The 21,777-nt window shown below is 39.9% G+C and overlaps 1 protein-coding gene across 1 annotated transcript in view; it reads right to left on the bottom strand.

Moving 5' to 3' along the window:
* LOC104536879 (echinoderm microtubule-associated protein-like 5) overlaps positions 1-21,777 on the bottom strand; it is a gene marked incomplete at its 5' end in the record, with an annotated part of 41,547 nt that overhangs the window by 11,498 nt on the left and 8,272 nt on the right. Inside the window, 12 exons of the mRNA XM_010179616.1 lie at positions 1,163-1,263; positions 2,181-2,274; positions 3,477-3,582; positions 5,177-5,363; positions 6,382-6,500; positions 6,856-6,962; positions 8,547-8,714; positions 10,042-10,254; positions 12,722-12,978; positions 13,883-14,020; positions 15,030-15,231; positions 15,420-15,555. Coding sequence (XP_010177918.1) covers positions 1,163-1,263; positions 2,181-2,274; positions 3,477-3,582; positions 5,177-5,363; positions 6,382-6,500; positions 6,856-6,962; positions 8,547-8,714; positions 10,042-10,254; positions 12,722-12,978; positions 13,883-14,020; positions 15,030-15,231; positions 15,420-15,555 — 1,828 coding nt within the window. The remainder of the gene's footprint in view (positions 1-1,162; positions 1,264-2,180; positions 2,275-3,476; positions 3,583-5,176; positions 5,364-6,381; positions 6,501-6,855; positions 6,963-8,546; positions 8,715-10,041; positions 10,255-12,721; positions 12,979-13,882; positions 14,021-15,029; positions 15,232-15,419; positions 15,556-21,777) is intronic.

Genomic DNA, 21,777 nt, shown 5'->3' with positions numbered 1-21,777 from the left:
CTCACTAAACTCCACGTGGTCCAACAGAGGAGCCCCCCAGGGCTCCACGCCGCTCTCACACTTAGAGGCCAGGTCCCTGAACCTCTCTGCCATTGCTTTATGGAAAATTTACTCCAAAGCACTTGCTACGGTGCCTCTTCTCACACCAAGAGCACCTGCTCTAGTGCTGATTTCGGAGATTCAGCACTTGTTAAGGTGCACTGATACCCTACCCCTCACGTTAACACCCTAAGTGTCTTTCCCTTGCACAGATGGGCCCTAGCATCAGAGACTCCTGCTGAGAGAGCAATGCCAGAAATAAAAGAGGCAGTTTAAATAACTTCATTTCTTTATTCAAAGCCACCATCTCCAGGCTTTTATCACGGTTAAGATTCCTCTCTAAAGAATTTACAGTAATTTGTTCAGTAAATACTCTGGCACGCTTTGTTCTTTCTGTGGATAGCAAGCACCATTGTTAAAATTAATCATTTATACAGATTTCAACAGCTTGCTCCCAAGCAATCTTGATTAATTTCCGCTGGAGCCAGAACTGAGAAAACCGGGGTCCTTTTTTCATCACAGACTTTTCTCTCCACAATTAATCTTTATCAGGGACCTCGCTGAGTTGATGAGCATAAATCCTGCACAAATAATTAGAACGTTGTTGGCAGATGAGCTATCCTCTAGTACATATGTCTTTATCTATGTCTTGAAGTGTGAAACAGTGAGGTCCACACAGGTATCAGGGAATGGATTTTCACTACCAACACTTCTCAAGCAGATAAAGCCATTACCCAAGCTTTACCTTGGTTTTTAAGTGCCAAGTCCAAGAAGTACCTGAACAAACAGGTCTCCATTGGCACACGTATCCTCTTCAAGTACTTTGTGACTGAAGTTTTCTATGTGGATTTTTATAACCTTAAATGTATTTCTATTTGCTCTTCTTTATAACATACACATTATAAAGGCACCTCTTCCAAAACCTGTTCCCTGATTTAGAGCAGCTCTGTAGCATTTTCAGACATGCTATATCATCATTATATATAAAGAGAGAAGGAAACCCAGGGGCCTTTCCACTTGTGTAACTCTGAATTAATGACAAATTGACCTCAAAAAGAATTCCCCCTACTGCCGTAATGCCAACAGTAACAGAAAATGCTGTGATTCTGAAAAGTTTCCTTACCTGCTCTACGCCAGAATTTCATATGTTTAATTCCAACTGTAATCAATTTATCAGGCATATAAGGATTAATCTTAACAACAAAAATCTTATCTTTGCTCCCCCTGAAACGCAAAGCAAAAGATTGTAAATAACAATATAATTTTTCATATTTTTAAATAGGTTTTGGGTTTTTTTGCTAACGTATATCTTCTCTATCTTGCTAACATTTCCTTCCAAATCATTAACAATAACTGATTACGAGGAAGAAGAAAGCCCAAAAACTGATAGACTGAGTCCTCTTCATCCTTCATGTCTCAAAGCAGGTAATGCAGTTACTCCAGATATCCACTAGGTGGCGCTTTCTTCGCAAAGAGCACACCCTTGCTTCAGGTTTACATACGTGGCATCGACACCTCTGGCAGCTTACAGTGAAACTTCAAGGTGTAAACTTGTAAACCTTGTTCAAAACTCTCTCATTTTAAAAATACATTTCCATTCTTATCCACCTTTTAATTGATTTTTCTGCTGCTGTATCAATTCTAAATGGAAATTTCAGTTGCTTCTAAAAATGTTAAAAGCTGTTGCGTCTTTTAGATTCCTCTCTATGCTTCCATATAATCAGTGCCTTGCTTCAGACCTATAGCTTGAAAAACACCTTTCAACTGTTTGCTATCCATGCAAGGGAAGAAATGTAGGTTTTTTTGGACATGACCTCTGATGAAAAAGATCCAAACAGCTGAGCACACATCACCCCCTCTGGGAAGGGCAAGAGAAGTGCACAGAGCGAGTTTTAACGAACACATCAAATAAACGTAAATAAATAATTTGTTTTCTATGTCTTCTTCACCAGAACCATCACTGCACTAATTCTTCATGACTCTATCACAGCTTCAGGTTATTTCTTCCACAGTTTTAAGACTGTTATCGCCTGTATCACTTTATTTATTTGAGAACTATTATTCTTTAATGACTATCCTTTGCTTCCTGTCATTTGAGAGTAAATCTAGGTACAAATTTTAAAACCAAGTTAAATTCCTACCTTACTGCTGAAAGCTTTTCTCCTTTCTTCCAGTCCCAGAGCACAACAGTGTGATTGTCATCTATTCCAACAGAAGCCAAGCGCTTCCCATCCGCTAGAAAAACACATTTATGATTACGAGAGCAGACAGATAACATAACGTTGCAATAACACGGAACCGCATTGAAGGATGTTATAATTTTACAAATGTTATATGTACAAACAGGTAAATAACTGTGAGCTGTGCTCAGAGGCACATCTGTCATCTGCTTTTAAACTTGAGTGGTCAGTTCGGATGGAGTTTAGTGCTTCAAGTTATCTTGTCTAAAACGTGCACTTAGACCCTCTGTTTGCACCAAACCCTTTGTGCAGCCAGTGGCTGATGCAGTGGCATAAAAACCTTCATCACAGGCTGTGCTGTGGGACTTTTCTGTTCACTCTGAAAATACCTGTTCACTTCTGAACAGGAAAGCATTTAAGCAATACCATGGAGATCATGGAACAAGCTTAAGCCAGATGTTTAATGGTGTAACTGTGTGAGGTCTTTGAAAAGGTCTGACGCACATCCCAGGTTAAACCTCCAAGAGAGAAGTTATCTGTGATCAATGACTTTCTGACATGCATCCAGCTTTGAAACTGCTGTGCATCCCTGCCAGAATTTGGGCAATGAGATTCACATCTTGAAAAAGGAAAACCATAGAAAGGCAAGAGGCATCAAAGACCCCAAACTACTCATCCTTCTGATCACACATCTCACTGTGACGTTAGAGAGCCCATCTAGTAAATCCAAACCACTAAAGAATGAACAGAAGCCAGGGAATAAGAGGACATTTAGCACTGGTGCAGGAATCCAATGTATGGGGTGCAAAAATCCCAAAAGATTCAACTGAGAGTCTCTTATGTCAAGTAAAAGATGGAGAGAGACGCTGTGTTTCTGCCCAGAACTCCGTAACTGGACTTTCTGAATTTCTCGGTGTGCTACCCAATTGGCTTGCAGGATTTAATTAATGCCCCCCTGATTAATTTCCTACAAAATGCAGAGACAACACTCCAGATCTGCCTCATACAACCAAAAAACTCCAAAGTGATCAGCTCAGCTATTAAATGGCACAGAACCTGCTCTTGCGTTTCCCCATGTGGAGGGCTCCACAGGAGCTCTTTGTACGAATGACCACTTGAAGACAGCCTCTCGTCTGACACTGATCACTGGAGAACATTTTTAATACGAAATCTTCAATTCCCAATTGCTCATGCGCTGATTAGCTTATGTTTTCATACAGACAATTATAAATGAATAAATAAATAAATATTTATTACCTGAAAAATCAACGGCGCAAACACCGTACTGGTGATAGCCCTTTAATACTGAGAGTGGTTTTATTGTCTCTGTATCCCAAATGTGTATTGAGGAATCGCGACCAACCTGGAAGCACACACACATTTATAACCAGGTTTTTTCATTTCTCAGTTACTTCACACAGTTAAAAGTATAATATTGGCAAGCACTTGAAAAAGCATTTGACAAAACGTACCGTGATAAAACGTTCCCAGTATTACCTCTGCCTGGCCAGCAGTATAATAAATAGTTATTATTACAGTTGTTATTATTATTATCCCTTCTCCTGCTTTACAAATATCACTCCCCAGCTGGCTCTTCCTTCCCTCCAAAGAAGCCAGGCACATTAATCACAATTAACTGGAGTCCTCTTGTGGGCGGAAAACCAGTGCCCTTCATTGATTGCACTATGGCATATTTATTCCATCAATTCCCTATCAATCATTCCCTGTCTAAAAATAAAAGGTTATTTTTACTGCTCGTATGTAAGCTACTCTATGTCTGAGAAATAAAGGTGACTTCTATTGCTCTCTGGAGTCATCTCCAGCGCCGACAAGGCAGACTAATGCATGGGTACCTGCGGGGTATCTCGACTGGAATGGCACTAAGGCAGGCCAACCAGAACTGGAAACAGAATACAGCTCATTACTTTCAACCAGGCAGACGCATTATTAGCCAATATTTACAAGGTCATTCGCTATTCCAAATGTTTTGCACCTCAGTACACAGGAAAAGGCTGCAAAATCAGGTGAACACCCCCCCTGTATTTAAGACTGAGGGCTCAAGAAAACCAGGATTTGTTTCTGGTTTTACCACAAACTCAATGGGTGATGTTTGCAAAGATTTTCAGGGAAACCTGAACCCGCGTTACATGGGAAGTCTGACTACTTTTTTGAACCTATTTCCTGAGGTAATGTAGTATACAATAGCATGTAATTGTATGTATAGAACAGGATAAAATGGAGTGTATCTTTCTGTTGACAGCATGAGGTATGTTATTATATAGTAAATCTTTAAGTAGTCTTTCCTACTCCAAAATGAAACAGAATCAATTCTCACCTTAGGGCTTTAATCTCTAAACTGACCTGCAAGTTTATGTTAATCTCAAACACTTTTACACAAATTAAGGGCATTATTAGCAAAAGTTTATTTATATTAAAAATTTCAGTTCGTAGGTTCTCCAATGTATTGTATAGTAACTGCAGCAACAACAATGACAACAGTGATGATAATAATAATAATAATAATAAAACCCTGAAATAAAAAAATCAAAGCTTCAAGTTCTGGTGTATAAACACCTATGGGAAGAGATGTCTGTCAGAAAACACAAGTGAAAAGAATCTACCTAAAAGTGCTGTCTGATGAAAGATGAAATTAATTATTGTTAAGTTCTATTGGTTGTTGTGTTAATTTCTCTTTGTTGTTATATTTTTTTATAACAGTATCTATTCTTAAATAAAGAAGAGCTTCAAAAAAACCTATCAACTAAAGACTCCTATCAGAACTAACATCAAGAACTGGAAAAACCACTTATGTTGCAGGTTTTTAGCACACTTCCATCTGCAACAGCAATGTGGTCCTGACTAAATGCAGACCAGGCTTCCTTCCTCCAAAATGTGCTTTTTAAAATGCAGTAAAGTAAATGTTTCAGGCTCTTAATGCAGATGAAGTCGCATCCTACCTGGCCCGTTGCCACGTAGTCCTTTAAGGGGTGAATGGCAAGGCAAAGGATGTCATCGTCGTGACCCAGGTAGAAGCGCTGCGTGTTCTGCTGGCGGTTGTACACCACCCCCACCGCCGCAACGTGGTACACGATCTCCCCGGTCTGAGTGTAAAACAAATTGCTGCGACAGTCGTAACCTCTGTAACTAATGAGACAAAAAGAGGCTGTTCACCAAGGTCGCAACCATACATTGAAACTCTCAGATAACACCACGTAAGATGCATTTTGCACATGTACAAACTCAGATTACTGACTATCCTTAGCCAATTAATTTATATATTAATAAGCATTCCATGGGGAGCCCTTCTAAAGCTGTCCAAGTGTCATTATAAAAACAGACAGCGTGTCACTACAAAAATAGGTGGTATCAGTAACTTATCTGTGCCGTTACTTATCTCTAAGAAGAAGCTGTACCCCTGCAAAGAGGTATCTTCTGAAGGGAAAACACAGCATCACCTGGTTTCCAGTGCCTTTATTTAATAAAGGATTTGGTCTTGCTTTGTAGCAAGGGAATTTCTATTTCTGATCATTACTCTAATGCAGTTTGCTTTAAACCACATCTTTGTCCTGATGAAGAGTTATGGGAGACTAGCAGTCCTAAAGACCAATTCAAGCTCTCAAGGATGCATCTGAAAGTCCTTTTGTTACTCAAATCAGCACCAAAAAGAGAATGAAACTCAATTTCAAGACACTTACAGGACCTACTAAGAATTAAATTTAATTCCTGAACTAACGGAGGAATTTTTAAACTGTTTCAGATTAGGTACAGGTTAGACAACTTTTTTAATACCACTGAGCACAGAACCCAGTCATCCTCAACTACACCACGTTTCTGTCATAGCTTCCAAAGGAATACACCAAGGAGAACCATCCCTGTCCAGATACTGACAAATAGGGGTGATAGCACAATACTCTATTTAGTCACCTCTATTCAAATAATAAGGATCAACTGAAGTTTCAGTGCAAATTCACTTCAGAATTCACGTTCAGAATCAGTCTAGTTTGGCATGAAAACTATTAATTTAGTGTAAAGTGACTGTTAAAGAAATAAATTTAAAAAGTATATTAGAAAGCAAATGATGTAAGAGTCTTTCGACAGGTTATTCAATTACAAACACCAACCCACAACAGCTTGTGTACTTCAAAGAATCCCAGTTTCATACCCGTGAACAAAATGTAATCGGATGCTGTTCCCCGGAGCTCGCTCTCGTCTCTTCGACGCAGCACTTTTTCTTTTTTCTTTGCATTGCTCTTTAAGTTGAGGTAGATCTTCTTTGTAAACCTGCAAGAAAGGGCACGCTTATGAATTAAGGCATTAATAGGAATAGGAATGAAAAGAACTCAGCCCCAGTTACCACCCACAAAAACGTTACACTGACATAACTGAAATAATCTCCAATCACCGTAGCTGGTCATTGCTTAAGTTACAACCCAAGCTCTAACAGAACATGCTGGGTATACAGGGAATGTTTTTTCTTTTTTCTTTATTGCTCCTGAATGTACTGAATGCATCAGATAATAAGAAATCTAAAGGCTGTGGTCAGTTCCGTCTCCCCAGTTTCCAGATGTCGCCAGGTCTTCACAAAAGACCAACTCAAACCCTGGGAAGCAGTGGCCATTAAAAGGCAAAGCGTTACCTGTCGACGATAGGTGATCTGTGTCTCCTGCTCGATTTCAGAGTCCAGCTCTGGCACATCAGACTGATCCGAATCCGATTCATCGCTATTGGAATCCACCAGACTCTCTGCCACCAAGAAAACAGACACAGAGAATGAAGCAACCTAAACTGCAAACCTGGAAGCATTTAAAGTCACTACTTGATGTTTCTGATTTGAGAATCAACGCTTATATTAACTGCTATGAACTGACAGGATCGATTCTGCTAACTTTTGGTGAGGTGAGCCACTGATACAAGGAGCAGCTCTACAGGTAGATTAGGAAAAAGAAATCATATCCGGGAAGAAAGTGGTAAGATTTCCAGTGACTGTGGAGAAAACAAGCAGCCACTTCATGTTTCTGTTTCACATCTGCAGCAAGCCAGACAATGTTGTACCACTGAGTTTCATTCCAACAGAAAGAGAAAAGCACTGATAAAGGAGAATATATTTGGATCTTTCTGCAGCCGTTGATTGAATGTGGCACATTTTTTGATTAAGAAACCAGACACAAAATCAGTCCAGAACATAAATGGATTTTAAAAGATCTCAAAATCCAATTGCAAAGAGGAAACTACCACTGAGTAAGAAATGTTTCTAGAAATACTCAATAAAGATCCATCTTTGGAGGGATATTACTTGACCTTTTTATCAGTGACTTGGAGAAAGCCAATACTGCCACCATTAGAGGCAGCAGATCACTGAATGAGAAAAGCCATTTACAGGACAACTACCAAAGGTGTGACAGAACAGAGGTGTGCTTGCACACACTGTCAGCCAGCCAGAATTAAGGTGATATATCCAGGAATAAGGCATCTAAACAACTCTTAACACATAGCAATTTTACCTCGGGAAGCAGTAGCTACTGAGAAAACTGGGTCAGAGAAAATTAGCAGTTAAAAACGAATCCATACCATGAAGGATCAAACCAGTTATGTTTTTTGGAGGCTTCGTAAGGAGATGGAAAGAACCACTGCTTCCTTCAGCAGTGGGTATTCATTTACCTGTCAGCTGGGTTCACGCTAACACATCTTCATCTGAGCTCAGCAATTAAAAGGTGAACCCGCCTATTTCCCTGTAACTCTATGTATTCATTTCCCCAAAGGACTCTCTAAACTCCTTCAGGAATTTCCAAGTAAAGCACTCAGATAATTGGTTGATTTTGGGAAACTCAGTCATGAGAATAATTGCTGAATTAGTCACTGCTGGAAACACCATCTGCATTTTTCCCAAATATTAAACACCTATAGTTGGCTTTAAAAAAAAAATCAATTACAATGCTCAAATTATTATGTAAATACTCCAAAATTTTAACCAAATGAGTAAATACATCTTTTTTTTCAGAGACATTTGGGCAGCCGTTGTTGCCAGTTTAGTGAAGGATGGCATGTACAGAGCTCTCACATCTACGGTCTGAACTCTTACATTTCCCCTTTGCACAGGGAACATGGTGAGGTTTGTTTTCCAAAATCTTGCTAGACTGAGCACACAGGGTACAGCCAAGCATCAGGCAGCGTTACCAGGTAATTCGGGCAGCTGCAAAGTTTAAAGAACAAAGACTGCACAGATTGACAGTTCTGAATATTTATCTCTGTACTTGCACCAGAACATTTTACTCCTCTCTCAGCCTCCCCTCCACGCAGTATTTGGGGTATTTTTAACAAGTCCCTTACCTTGGGGTGCTATATGAAGGGAATCCTTCAACTTGCGGTCAGGGACAAACTTCCACTGAAAGACAGAGTGATCGGCTCCTCCAATGGAGACAACCCACTGGTGGTCATGTGACCACCTGACATTGGTCACGTGAGCAGAGTGGCCAAGATACTTCTTAAACTTCGCTCCTAGAACGAGAATAAAAACGGTTTGATCAAGATATTCCAATTACTCGTGGTATTTTAATGAACAGCAGCAACGTTTTGCAGTATTCCCAAATTTTAATCGGTCTTTAAGACCAATTTTTTAAATTCGCATGAGTGGATAAAATATCTTAACAATTCAAGCACAAAGAGACAATATCATATATATATATATCTCTCTCATATATACCATATATATCACATATATTATATATATCTCTCTCATATATATCATATATACATCTCATAGTCCTTCACAAGGTGTACTAATGGAAGATTTTTTACATTTTATTGTATAAATTTTATTTCTTACCAAGAAGACGTCGCCAGTTGTTATTGCTCCATTGAAAAGATGCAGTTACTGAAGTGTTAAATGATGTATGTTTAGCTCTGTGTAAACGCTCCCATGTGTGCTCACAGCACTGGTTACCACTGTGTGCAATTTGAGTGCTAAGCACTTGCAGCAACTCAATCCTCACACCTTTAGTAGCAGTAGAACTACATCCAGTTAAAGTTTTCACTAACTGCTACATAATGACAACACAATCTCTGGATCAGTTACCAAAAAGCTCCTAACAGCACACCATTACACAGATTGTCGTGCCTTTTCCTTGGTTTTACAATTGTAGTGCAAAGTAAGGGATAAAAAGGGAACCAATTCAGTCTCCTTCAAATGGACAGAAACCTGGTTTCAAAAACATCTTTTTGGAATACCTCAGGCATTAAAAACAGCCTTATCAATTTAAAAACAAAACCGGAAAGACTGAAATTTTTTTAAATATATTTTTTTATTAAAAAGGTTGAGGAAAAGCGCGTTGGAAAAGTTTTTAAACTTTAAATAACACACGGTGGCGTATTCTGATTACAGAACCAACTTGCTGTTCACTTATTTACGGCCTATAACCATGTAGTAAAGGGCTTTTTTAGCTCTTAGCCCAAATCTCCATCCCAGATGCAGAGGAACAAAGCACACTACTTGAAGAGCAAGGTGAAATTCTTGAAGAAATGTATCTCATAAAGGCTAGATACTGCATCACTTCATGAAATTCTATCACCACGTCCCCCCCAATTTACCACACCAAACATATGTAAAACGGTTAGCTGTCCTATGCAAAATGCCAGTACAATCCTGTTACTATTAGCTGTCAATACACCAGCCTATTATTGTTTTACACCTCTGAGCTAAACTAAACTTCTAAGAAGAAATATTGGCCATTTATATAATTTTCCAAAACCTGGTTTTCTAAAACCTTTTCCTTGAATAACCAAAACTCAAAAACTGAATTCATAATTGAACTTAAAGGTACCACACCTTTTCTTAGGCATGGGTATCGAAAGAGCTTTACTATTCCATAGTCATCAGCTGTAACCATAACTTGCCCAATAAAATTGGCATCCACAGAATTGACATCATTTATATCCGAATATTTGGGCCAGATTCCATTCACTTCAAGTCCAGAAACACAGGTCCATGACGCCCACTGAACGCCTTTTAATTCCTCCTTGTTGGTTACTTCTTTTCCACCTAAGGAAAAAAAATAAGAGCTAATTTTCAATATTTACTTATGCAATTTTAAAGAATATAAAATTATTTTAAATTCTCCAAAAATGAAATCCAAGTTGAGACAGAATTACAACCTGATTTCTAAAATTTTTCTAATAATATAATTAATAATATTCACTATTATGACGATCAGCAACAGTAGTGAGGCTTCTCCAGACTACTCAACAGAAGATGATGGGTTTGGTACTTCACAATTGTTATTATTTCTTGTATCTGCTTGAGGCTGTTATTTTTAAATGCATGTGCACGTAGCCATTCTAAAATACAGTTTGGAAAAAGTCTGTTGCTGAACTATTCTAGAAACCTGGGTTATTTAGAGCAAAAACTGAAGAACACATTTAAATCCACCAATGCAAATTCTTAAAAATACCAATTTTGTGCTTAGACTCCTGTTATGTTATTTCACATCAGCTCTACCTGAACTAAGATTGCTCCAGTCCCACAAAGTTTCACGTAAGAGCTTAAGTACTGACTCAGATCCCCCCTTAATGAACATTGTGGCTTCAGGAATGGCCAGAAGCGGAGTGCAGGAGCAACACCAGGAAAGCACAAGTACATGTAAACACTGTGAGTCAGATTGAGTGTGCAACTGCAGGACCCCAGCAGGACACTGCCAACAACAGCCCCTTAACTGGGATGGGGTGGGATGGTGATGGGGTAAGGACAGAGAAGAGAATGGGATGGAGACTTGTTGGGGACAGAGATAGGCATGGGATGGGATGGGATGGGTACAGAGATGAGGATGGGATGGGGATGGGGTAAGGACAGAGATGAGAATGGGATGGAGATGTCTTGGGGATAGAGATAAGGACAGGACGGGATGGGTACAGAGATGGGGATGGGATGGGGACAGGGATGGGATGGATGTAGGGAGCAGCAGCCTCAGGTACCATACGGAGGTTAAGTTTTCAACAGAGGGACAGGGCAAGGGAGAACTCAAGCGGACTGGAATAAACAAGAGTAAGGAACAGCCGTACAGAAAAGATGAAGCAAAACGGCAAATAAATCAGAAAAGATGACTTCAAAAACCCCCCACACACTGGAGAAAAAGTTTAACTACTGTATAAACCTCCAAAAAGTGGAAAGGGACTCAAGTGGCCTGTCTGAAGGTCCTTCAGCTCTGATGCTGCACCCTTTGACAAGGTTTACCTTGTAATCTCTTTCAGTCACTAATCCATGTAAAGGATGACTACTAATACTGGTTATATCCATGACTAAGTCCTACAGATCTTGTATTAGGGAACTCTAAGTTCCTTATTCATTTAAAGTGGAATTTCAAGCGTTATGCTATTACTATCATTATTTTGAAACACTTAGGAGATTCCTCTAACTTCACTAACTTTGCTAAACTTCTTTCATAAACAAGCTTTCACAATCCCACATTCTAATATATGAAGAAACTCCAAGGTGAAAGCTGCCTATATAACTTCAAATTGCTCCTGTGCGTGTACGGATTTATTACAGTCTAATTAAATTCTCACTCTCTTTTCTTACACAACTTCTGTCTCCTTCAGCACACAAAATCAAACCTGTGCACGGAATGAATTCAGATGCTTCAGCAAAGAGTCACAAAAAGCTCCAAGAGCTGTGAATGATGTACAGGGCAAAGTGTAAATATTATATAGCAGATGAAGGGCCAACAGAGTAACCCTTGATGATAACAAACACTGACTACAAATACCACGAGTGGGGGAAATATAGAATGGTGTTATTTCATTTTGATATTTCGATACATTTTGAAGGTTGTATGATTGAGTCACAAATGTATCAGAGCATCAGTATTTCTTCTGTTTCCACTGAGTAATGCCAAACATCCTGGTGTTCTCATCTCAGGTACTCTTATTTTCTTTACAGTTACCCATTATACGTCCAAATTCCTCTGCATTCCAAGTGTTTCTATCTATTAAGTTCTCACTGCAAAAACTCTTCTAAGTTAAATTCCTCAGTTCTGCTGCAAACAGTCCTAGGGAGCCAGGTGACTCTTCCGAGATGCAACATAGGGATCTTTCCACATTTCAAAAAACATATGGTGCAAGCAAATGATAATCCATTCAATACCTGAGCTCGGTAAGTACAAAGCTATTAAGCTATTGCAAAACTGAATTTGAACGCAGTATTTTTCCTCTTCTAAAAAAGTGGGAAAAAAGATTCAGTTTTGAGAAATAAAACAAATTACAAGGCAGCATCTCACCAGTAAAAGATGTATTATAAAGAGAAGCAAACAAATAAGGATAACAGTAACTAAATAACTTTGCCAGAAAATGCTGTACTTATTCAAATGCAGCAAAACTTCATATGAACTCAGAAAACAAGTTCTCTCTAACCCAATGCTTTCAAGCAGGATCTGTACTTGGCTGTTTTTACAAACCTACTATACGTTCTTTCTGTAATAACTACCAAACACCACCAAGGCAACTCGGAGTCTTACTTGGCATCCTGTAAAAAAGTCTCTTCCCATTGCCATCATTGGTCTGTAAGTATTTACTGTCCGAAGACCAATCCATGTGGGTGATGAAGCTTAAAGATCCAATACATTCCCCAACCTTCTTGTACCGCTGAACAACACCGTAGATATCCACAGAGCTGTCATTGGAGCCAACAGCTAGGAAATTCCCGTCTGGTGAGTATTTCAGCTCATGAATAGCTTCTTTCCTGTCTTTGATATGAACAACCTCAGTCATATCTCTGCAGTACGAAAGAAAGCAAGTCATAAGTATAGAAGAGTCTGTCCGCACTGTCAAGTTCCCAGTTTTAAAAAATGGACAAATCTGTGAAGCGATGAAGTGAACTTTACTGTTGTAAGTGTAAATGCAACACCGCAACTTTAGAGCTGGGTAGAGCTTCATGGCCAAAACAAGAGAAGGGAACAGTGACACAAGAAGGTGCTGCACTGTGCTGAGGGACACCGAATGAAGGGAACTGCTGAAGATGGGTCCACAAAATAATTACCAGATCTGGGTAACTTTCTAAAATGTTAAAAATTACCAGATCCTTATTCATAGATGAGGGAAGAAAACCTCACCGACATGAGACACAGATCTCATTTCCCTTTAGAACTGTGGGATCACAGCAACAAGGCAGCACTGGTTTTGTGCTGCTGTACTGACAACAGCATTCCAATACATGGAAACAATTTAGTAAATAATTAAGATTTATCTCTTAATGATTCAAGAATCATTAACAAAGCTAAAACCTAAAGTAAAACACTGTCATTCTTCAAATGTGTTATTATGGAATAACATGAACAGATGTAGCACACACATTTTTACTCAATTACTCAAGATGAGTAATTTAAAGCAGAAATTAAGTGAGACACAGGCCCAGGGTGCCCAGAGAAGCTGTGGGTGCCCCCTCCCTGGCAGTGCCCAAGGCCAGGTTGGACAGGGCCTGGAGCAGCCTGGGCTGGTGGAGGTGTCCCTGCCCATGGGGGCTGGAATTTAATGATCTTTAAGGGCCCTTCCCACCCAAACCATTCTATGATTCTATCTATGGTCACTGCAATGACAATGTACATACAATTTATAGAAGCCATTAGATAACATGCTTGAAAGAGTCAATAAGTGATCTAGATTTAATTTTCGTCCCCCACCTGACTCGAAGCACAGTGAAGGAGCCATCCTTCATCCCAAGAGCGAGGTGGATCCCATCAGTGCTAACTGCGGCGCAGCGAATGGGTTCTTCCATATTGCACCGGGCGATCAGAGCGTGGTCTATTAAACTCCAAATCCTAAAATAAAGTAGTAATTACAGACGTAAGGAGTGCTCTGCAGCCGTGTCATAGAGAGTGTGAAGTCTGCAATTTTCCGCAGAACACCGGATGTGGTAGCATCCTATTTTAAAATAATTTTCCGAAAGGATAACCTAAGACAGAAGTGTGAATCTTACACAGAGCACAGAATACTCTTATATTTAAAACAGTGAGAAAATATCTAATGAGAAAATGCAGGGTAGGATTAATTGTGTTTGTCTTTCTGAATATAAAAAGAATGACGACATATATTTTTAGACCAATTTGTGAAAACTCCACTATTTTCTTTATCATTTTAGCCAAAAACAACATCTAAGAACAATTAAAGCCCTGACTCAGTAAATCTAAAGTATCCTTTCCTATTAACAAGTCAGTGCTCACAACTCCTTACATGTCACTAGATGATATTATAACGTGTCTTGTTTCTATCACAAGATACTTTAACATCTACCATTTACAAGACGTATTTGGAATTCTAGAGGACTATTTCAATATTTATAATTCAACCACTGTTTTGCTTCACCACCTCACACTCCAGATATTTAACAGAAATGCCAATTTCTAAGAAGAGAAAAGGTGCTTTTGACAAAAGAGATGGACTAGCAAAAGGGAGTAATTTGCTGGTTTTCTCAGAGTACAGAGTCAGTTTACTATGCAGAGTTTAAGTCTGATGAAACTCCCAAGCTAAAGGGTAATTTTGCCTGTGAAAAAGTGAACATGGTAGGAAAAAACAGCTGTAAGTTTTTCTTAGTGCTTAACGTTAGGCTACATGAAGTTTGTTCAAACTCTGCACATTTAATTTTTGTGAAATGTACATTTTCAATATATTTTATTATTGGAGAACTCCAATTTCACACATAACCGGTTCAGAAGCACTTCAACAGCACGGTTTAATACCGTTAAAATGCACACATTTCAATTCTGTCCATCACAAAACGAGCTGTTTGTGCAGGACCGTACGCAATTAAACACTCAAACCAGACTTCACCTGACTGATCGATCGTCGCTGCCAGTCATGGCCAGCGGCTTCGTAGGGTGGACAGCCAAAGCCCACAGCTCTCCTTCACAGTGCCCCTGCATGATCAGGAAAGGCTTATTGCGCTCATGCACCACAATTTCAAAGATCTCGCTGTCCTGTGTCCCAACGAGGATGTGGTCTCCTCTCCAGCAAACGCTTCTTACAGACAGACCTACAGAAGAGATGTTACTGAGATACATCCTGAGAATTTTCAAAACAAAGGTAATGTAGCACACGACAAAACCAAGCAGTTCACAGTAACGTACATAGATCCAACTTACTGTTTTTTAAAGTCTTATTCAAAATGCCAGTAAATTTCCTAACTTACTGGTAAACCAAAAGCGACAAACTCCTTTTTACCTTTGTATCCCTGGTCTGTTTCCCTGAGATCAATCACAGTAATTGGTTTAAAATTTAAGTCCCACAAGCGAACACAGCCGTCCCTGCCACCAGTGGCAAACCCCTCTTCGCACGCATTCATGCTGAAAATTCCTGCCTAAAGAGAGAGGAAAGTCACTTTTAACAGCACACACAGATTAGAGGTACCCATATGGAAAGTGGAGCTGTTGTCCGTGCTGGCATTGACTGTGCTCTTGTCTTCCTATCTGTTAGGCTGCTGAAAACAGCATAAATGTACACAACTAATACAAGATTTAAATACGAGTCAGAAATGGAAACAAACTCAAAACAAGCAGAATTCGCAGTGACAAACAGTAAGACAAACGTTGCAGTGCTGCTTGCATCCCGATGATGATGATGGTAGCGATGCTGCTTCTTATCCCTAGAAAGAGCTGAATTTCATATCCCCTTGCCTTGGGCCTGGCCCAGGAAGATGTCCACTCGTCTCCATCAGGCCTGGTTCAGGGCCTGAAATAATCTGGGATTTTATTTTACATTTTAAGCCAAGGAAGATTAATTTAAAATTTAAGTTTAGCAGCAAAACCTAAGAAAGACAAGAGATCACTTTACACCATTTAAAATCACAGGATATAAGCTCTTATTTTTAAGGTGGACATCAGGAAACAAATCCTAACACGTTCTCCTTAACTCACTTCATTCAGGTTTTCTTCAGACTAACAAAGAGGCAAGGAGGATACGTCTGTTATTAAAACAAAGATACACTATATTCAATGTAATATGATGATATATTTCATGATATACCATCTCAATAGCATACACACTTTCTTTTTAAAAGAACCTACACACCTCACTAGTCTTATTTTCAAACGTAGCTCACGCATTTCAGTAAGCAAAGCGACTGAAAGGGCAACTTTGGCTAATAAATATATAATTTAAGAAAACTGTTCTATATTTATTGAATATATTTAATATTCAGCTATGACAAAAGAAAACAGGAGAGCATTAAAAACAATGAACAGGAAAATCTGTCCCTAACTGCTGTCCAAAAGAAGGCAGAAGAGCCAATGAGAGCCATGGATGTTCTGCAATGTTGTTCTGAAAGTCCAGTTCTGTGAAGAGGCAAAGTTCCAATCGTTTCCTTGGCTGGGTGTCTACATTTTACAGCAATGAAGCACATTAACCCCAATGTGCAAAAGGGAGATTGGCTTTTGGGGGGAAATAAAACAATATACTTAGAGAACAAATTAGCACCCAGGCTTGTGAGAATGCCTGGGGACTCATGGCTGTTCGCTCCCTCCAAGCTGCTCTTCCTTCTTAAACTGTAACTAAAGAAAACATCATAACAGACTGATCATCATGAAATATGGACTGTGTTTCTCTAGCACCAGTGTGCTGGTTTTTGGCCGGGATGGCAGCTTGTATGGGGCTATGTTTTGGATTTGTGATGAAAACACAGTTAATAGAGAGATGTTTTTGTTATTGCTGAGCAGTGTTCACACAGAGTCAAGGCCTTTTCTGGTCCTCATCCCCAGTGAGCAGGCAGGGGGTGCACAAGCTGGGAGGGGACACAGCCGGGACAGCTGACCCCAGCTGACCAAAGGGATGTCCCAGGCCGTATGATCGCATGCTCTGCATATGAAGCTGGGGGAAAAAGGAGGAAGGGAGGGGATGTTGGGAGTCATGGCGTTCATCTTCCCAAATAACCATTACGTGTGATGGAGCCCTGCTTTGCTGGAGATGGCTGAACACCTGCCTGCGAGGAGAGGTAGTGACTGAATCCCTTGTTTTGCTTTGCTTGCTCGAGCAGCTGTTCCTTTCCCTATTAAACTGTCTTTATCTCAACCCACGAGTTTTCCCAAGCCTCTCCTCCATCCCAGCCAGGGGAGTGAGCGAGCAGCGGCGTGGGGCTCAGGTCCAGGCTGGTGCTGAAGCACAACCAGATAACAAGGACGTCATCTTCCACATTGAGAAAAAGGAAATCTCTCAGCTTTCACAGGAAAGCACATTGTTACTAGAATGTCAAATGACAATCAGGCCTGAAAGACCAAAGTGACAGAACTCAATTTTTTGACATGTCGTGCCCATCCTCAGGCTTCAGCCTTTAAAGACAAGCTGTGTTTTCAGGAGCAGGACGTGCCAGAACAGAAATGTAGTCGAATGTTTAAGTCATAAGCAGATTAAAAGGCTAACTCCCATTATCTCCAACATCCTGAAATCCTTTCTGTTTCTTTAGGAGCCTAGAGATTTTTTAAAATACGACCCCAACTGTATTTGTTTCTCCACGTGTGTCTCTGTCTGTTTTACTGCATTAACCTCCTAGCATAGCTGAACAAATAAAAGGCTGGAGGAAATTTGGCTTATTCTGTCCCATACACTGAATCCTGCCCAAGTTCTGGCATCTTTAAAACTTTAAAGCTCTTTTTGGAATGCAGCCTTGATAATAGAATTATTCTCTTCTCTCTAATTAACTCCTTCTGAAATCCGTGATTTAATTTGTCACTATTAAAAAAAGAATCAGACATTTGGCGATGTGGGAAGCTGGCTGAACGTTCTGAAGATAAGATCAAGTGGATCCAGGATTAATCTGCTTTCCATTTCACAGAACATCCCTCTCTTGAAAAGGACACTCTGGTTGTCAAGGAGATTTGGCAGATGTGCTCGCTCAATCTCTCGATATGCAATAGGACATCCCCATTTCAGTCTGTGTGCCACTGGAATTAGATGAAAACTATAAAAAATGTCCCTTGTTAACGGGGACTCTAAGTACCTAATGGAAAAAGCTGAGCTCAGGTACTCTTAATTTAGTTGTTAGGCCCACAGTTAATGGGGAAAAGACAAACTCTTTACTCTGGTAGCCTGGGCAATCACAATTCTTCCACTAAATCTTCCCATTTAGAAGCTGTCAAGACTGTTAATGCCAATCAACTTTGGAGCCTTCATGCTTCTGTTCATCCTTCACCCTGAAATTGCCATTAACATAATTTGACTTTTGATGGTCAAGAGCCTTCTAGTGGTAATGAGGCACAAACAACTGCAATGACCTTGTTTGATCCAAATTACGTGAGCAACACAGCTTGCTTCTGCTCCTCAATCAAAATTAAAGGTGTGGATCAGGCTTCCATCTTAAAAGTTACCAAGTTTGACATAAGGACTGTTATTATTACAACTTTTTCATTGTGCTCCCTCAGGAATTAAAAAGATCTGGAAATAACTTCTCAGATTGATCAGCAGTTTTCTCAGAATGCAGAATATTTCCTGTTTTTCTCATATAACAGCTGGTGTCACATCTGTGTTCCCGCAAACTAAGAAGAGTGAATGAGAGCAAACAAAGAAGGAAATGCCCAGGTCCACCAGAAATCATAGCTGAGAGCTGGAGAAGTACAAGGACCTGATGGTCTCTACTACATGAACATTTTGCCACTGCTTGTTTCTGTGAAGCTTCCAACAGCGAGGCAGACTCCAGTTTTCCATTGCTGCTGGACTCATCTTGCCTCCCCAATGGACAAAAATCAAGCGCTGATTTATTTAAATGCAGTCATTTATACAAAACCCACCAGACTGACTGTGCAATCCCTAAACACATGACTGCAGTCAGCTATAATTAGGGCCGAGCTTGAAAGATCATATGGAAACCTCAGGAGCAACCGACTACCGCTGAGCTACGGAGAGCAGAGAAGAACTCTGCTTGAACTCCACTGCCTCTTTTTCACTCCTAGTTGCAATTCGGGACACAGATGCTAGCATGGAAAGCAAGGCATATGTCAGGTACTTATTGTAAGATGTTGTCTCTCCCAACATACGCTGCACAGCACGAAAATGGACTGCAAACATTTAAGGCTGGTGTCAGTAAGTCCACATTGGAGAGCCACTGCTGTGAAATTCAATCCTCCTAACAAATCACCCATAGAAAGTTAAAAGATTAGTATATTACTCTCTCTATATATATAAAATAGTATAGTATTGTATATATATATAGCTGCTATATATTTTACAGATATATATATCTATGTATACCTATATCTATATGGCCTATACACCTCTCATTGGCCAAAATAAGCAGACAGTTACCTTCCAAATCCATGAGCAGTCTACTGGCAGTAGGAGAAAAATACTGAGTGACTGAATGTGCTGGCACATGATACCAACTTAAAACCATTCATTTAAGTTCATTATATGGTTTCCATCTATATTTAATCAGTATTCAGCCAAGTGACACAGGCGTGCAATAGTTTTAACAGAGTACCTGTTATTTAAACTCAAGCCTGTCATTTAACCTCAGTTTCTGACATCAATCCACACAACTTCAATGTGTACCTCTGAAAGACTATCTGAAAATAAATTATTCAGCTGCTGAGAAAGCATCTTATGTACATTTACTATGTAAGGCAAAGGGATAGCATACAAGAATCTTTAGAGCATACAGTGTTTTTAAATAAGCATACTATTTTCTTTTAATACCTGATTAACATCTTGCATATACATCTTAATAGGCATGGGCTACCCTGAACGTGTAAGATGATAAAATAAACAGAACAGTCTACAGTCTGCTCTTTGCACTTGTACAAAAACGAGCTACTAAAGATTTTTCATTTATTTTTTTTAGCCAAGGCATGCATTAACTTTACGGAGTTAGGTGCATTTCCTACAAACACCCTCCTGAAGTCCTACCAGCGCCAATCCGCTTACATAAGCTTTCCTGCTGCTCTGTTCTCTTTCTCCCTTTTAAAACCTTCATTATTGGTATTGTTATCCTAGGAGAGATCAGCAAAGCCAGAATTCGAGTTTCCCATTGCCATCTGGTGCTCCCTGCTTATTCCCGTCTTTACCCACTTCTCATTCCTACTTCTACACTAAGTGAACCCTCCAGTCGCCTTCCAACTTATTTTCCAGCCATCCCAACCCATTTGCTTTGCACTTTTTGTTTCTACCCAAACTCAGACAGGAATCTGTTGGAAGCTCCTCCTTCCTCTGTCTGCGGTTCTCAGTTTGCTGTAACAGAGGACAGACAACCTGGCTTAGCTCTGAATTCTTATTTTGCTCGCTAGTGTTCAAGTTGCTAGCTGTTTCCTCAGTTGCTTATACTGAGACAGCATGGTTTAATTTTCACATTGAATTACTCTTAAAATAAGAAAAAAAGGAACCAAGATGGGCTGCCGTTATGAAGTAGAAGGGAAGTGGTCCCCCCTCCTGCAAAGTCCCCGGTTTATGGTGACATTTATGGGACAGAATACCTCTGTATTGGGCAGCTTGGATCATGCTTGGATCACCCGAACCAGAGAGTCCCGGGCTTCTGCTTCCCCCCATCCTCTTGTGCAGAGAGAAGGCAAAAAACCCACCCAAAATAACCATCAACACACGTTTAGGTAGAGAATGGGAAACGAACCTTGATAAAACATATCAATATTGACCTGTTCTCAGTACCTGTCCCAGCACAAGCTACCACGAGGGAAAGAAAATTAAACCCTGTCCCAGCAAAACCAGAACACTTTGATAAATTTTCAGTTTAACTCAAACCTGTTGAGCAGCAACGATGTGGGATAATGATAAACAGGTACGCAGGGATGGCAACTCCAACACAAGCACAATGGACAGAAATTTAGACAAGTTCTCCTCACTGTGCTTTTAATGGCATACGCACATCACAAACCTTATCATTTACACTTGCATTTTCTTTTAAAAGAACGGATGAGAAGGACGTGATTTATAAAACTAAGTACAAAATAACTGTAAAACATTATGGCAATAGTTTAGTACAGCTGAAGTGCCACTCTTACTCCAAGCTGCTGTATTTTGTGCTTACAACAGCCTGACAAGATTATCCTATAAGGTAATTTTTTTAAGGTTTCATTTTGTTTGAAAGTAAGCTTCCCAAAGAGATGTTATTATCTGGGCTTTTTCCCCCTGAACCTGGTGAGATTTGCAGCAACTCTAATCTCGTGAAAATGAATTCCAAGCCATGGACCAGTGCCCCTGCTTAATTTCCAGTACTGCAGAGCACGGTTCCATTGAGCCTAAAGGACAGAGCCAAAAATAGATGAGACCTGCTCCAAGGTCACCTGAGCTCCATCCACTGACACAGCCGAAGATAAGGAGCAGAGCACCTCAAATTTGATCTCGTGGTCAACAAGGAACTGCCACAGCCCATCAGGTAATGGAGCAGCAAGCTCCCATCATCCTGTGTTTATCAGTTGGGCCATTTCACACTGAAACAGCTGAAAAGCACTGCGTTATTCTGAGTAAAACTGTCACTATTTTAAATACACCAAATAATAAATATGTGAATACACAGAACAGTCGCCTCCTACAGCACTGAACAGGATGGGAGGGTATTTTCCTGATCAGTTCTGGATAGAAGACA

Source organism: Mesitornis unicolor, unplaced genomic scaffold (assembly GCF_000695765.1).
Source record: "Mesitornis unicolor isolate BGI_N332 unplaced genomic scaffold, ASM69576v1 scaffold24132, whole genome shotgun sequence".
NCBI classification, from domain to species: domain Eukaryota; kingdom Metazoa; phylum Chordata; class Aves; order Mesitornithiformes; family Mesitornithidae; genus Mesitornis; species Mesitornis unicolor.
The sequence above is the reverse complement of the archived record's forward strand: the minus strand, read 5'-3'. Positions and strand labels throughout refer to the sequence as shown.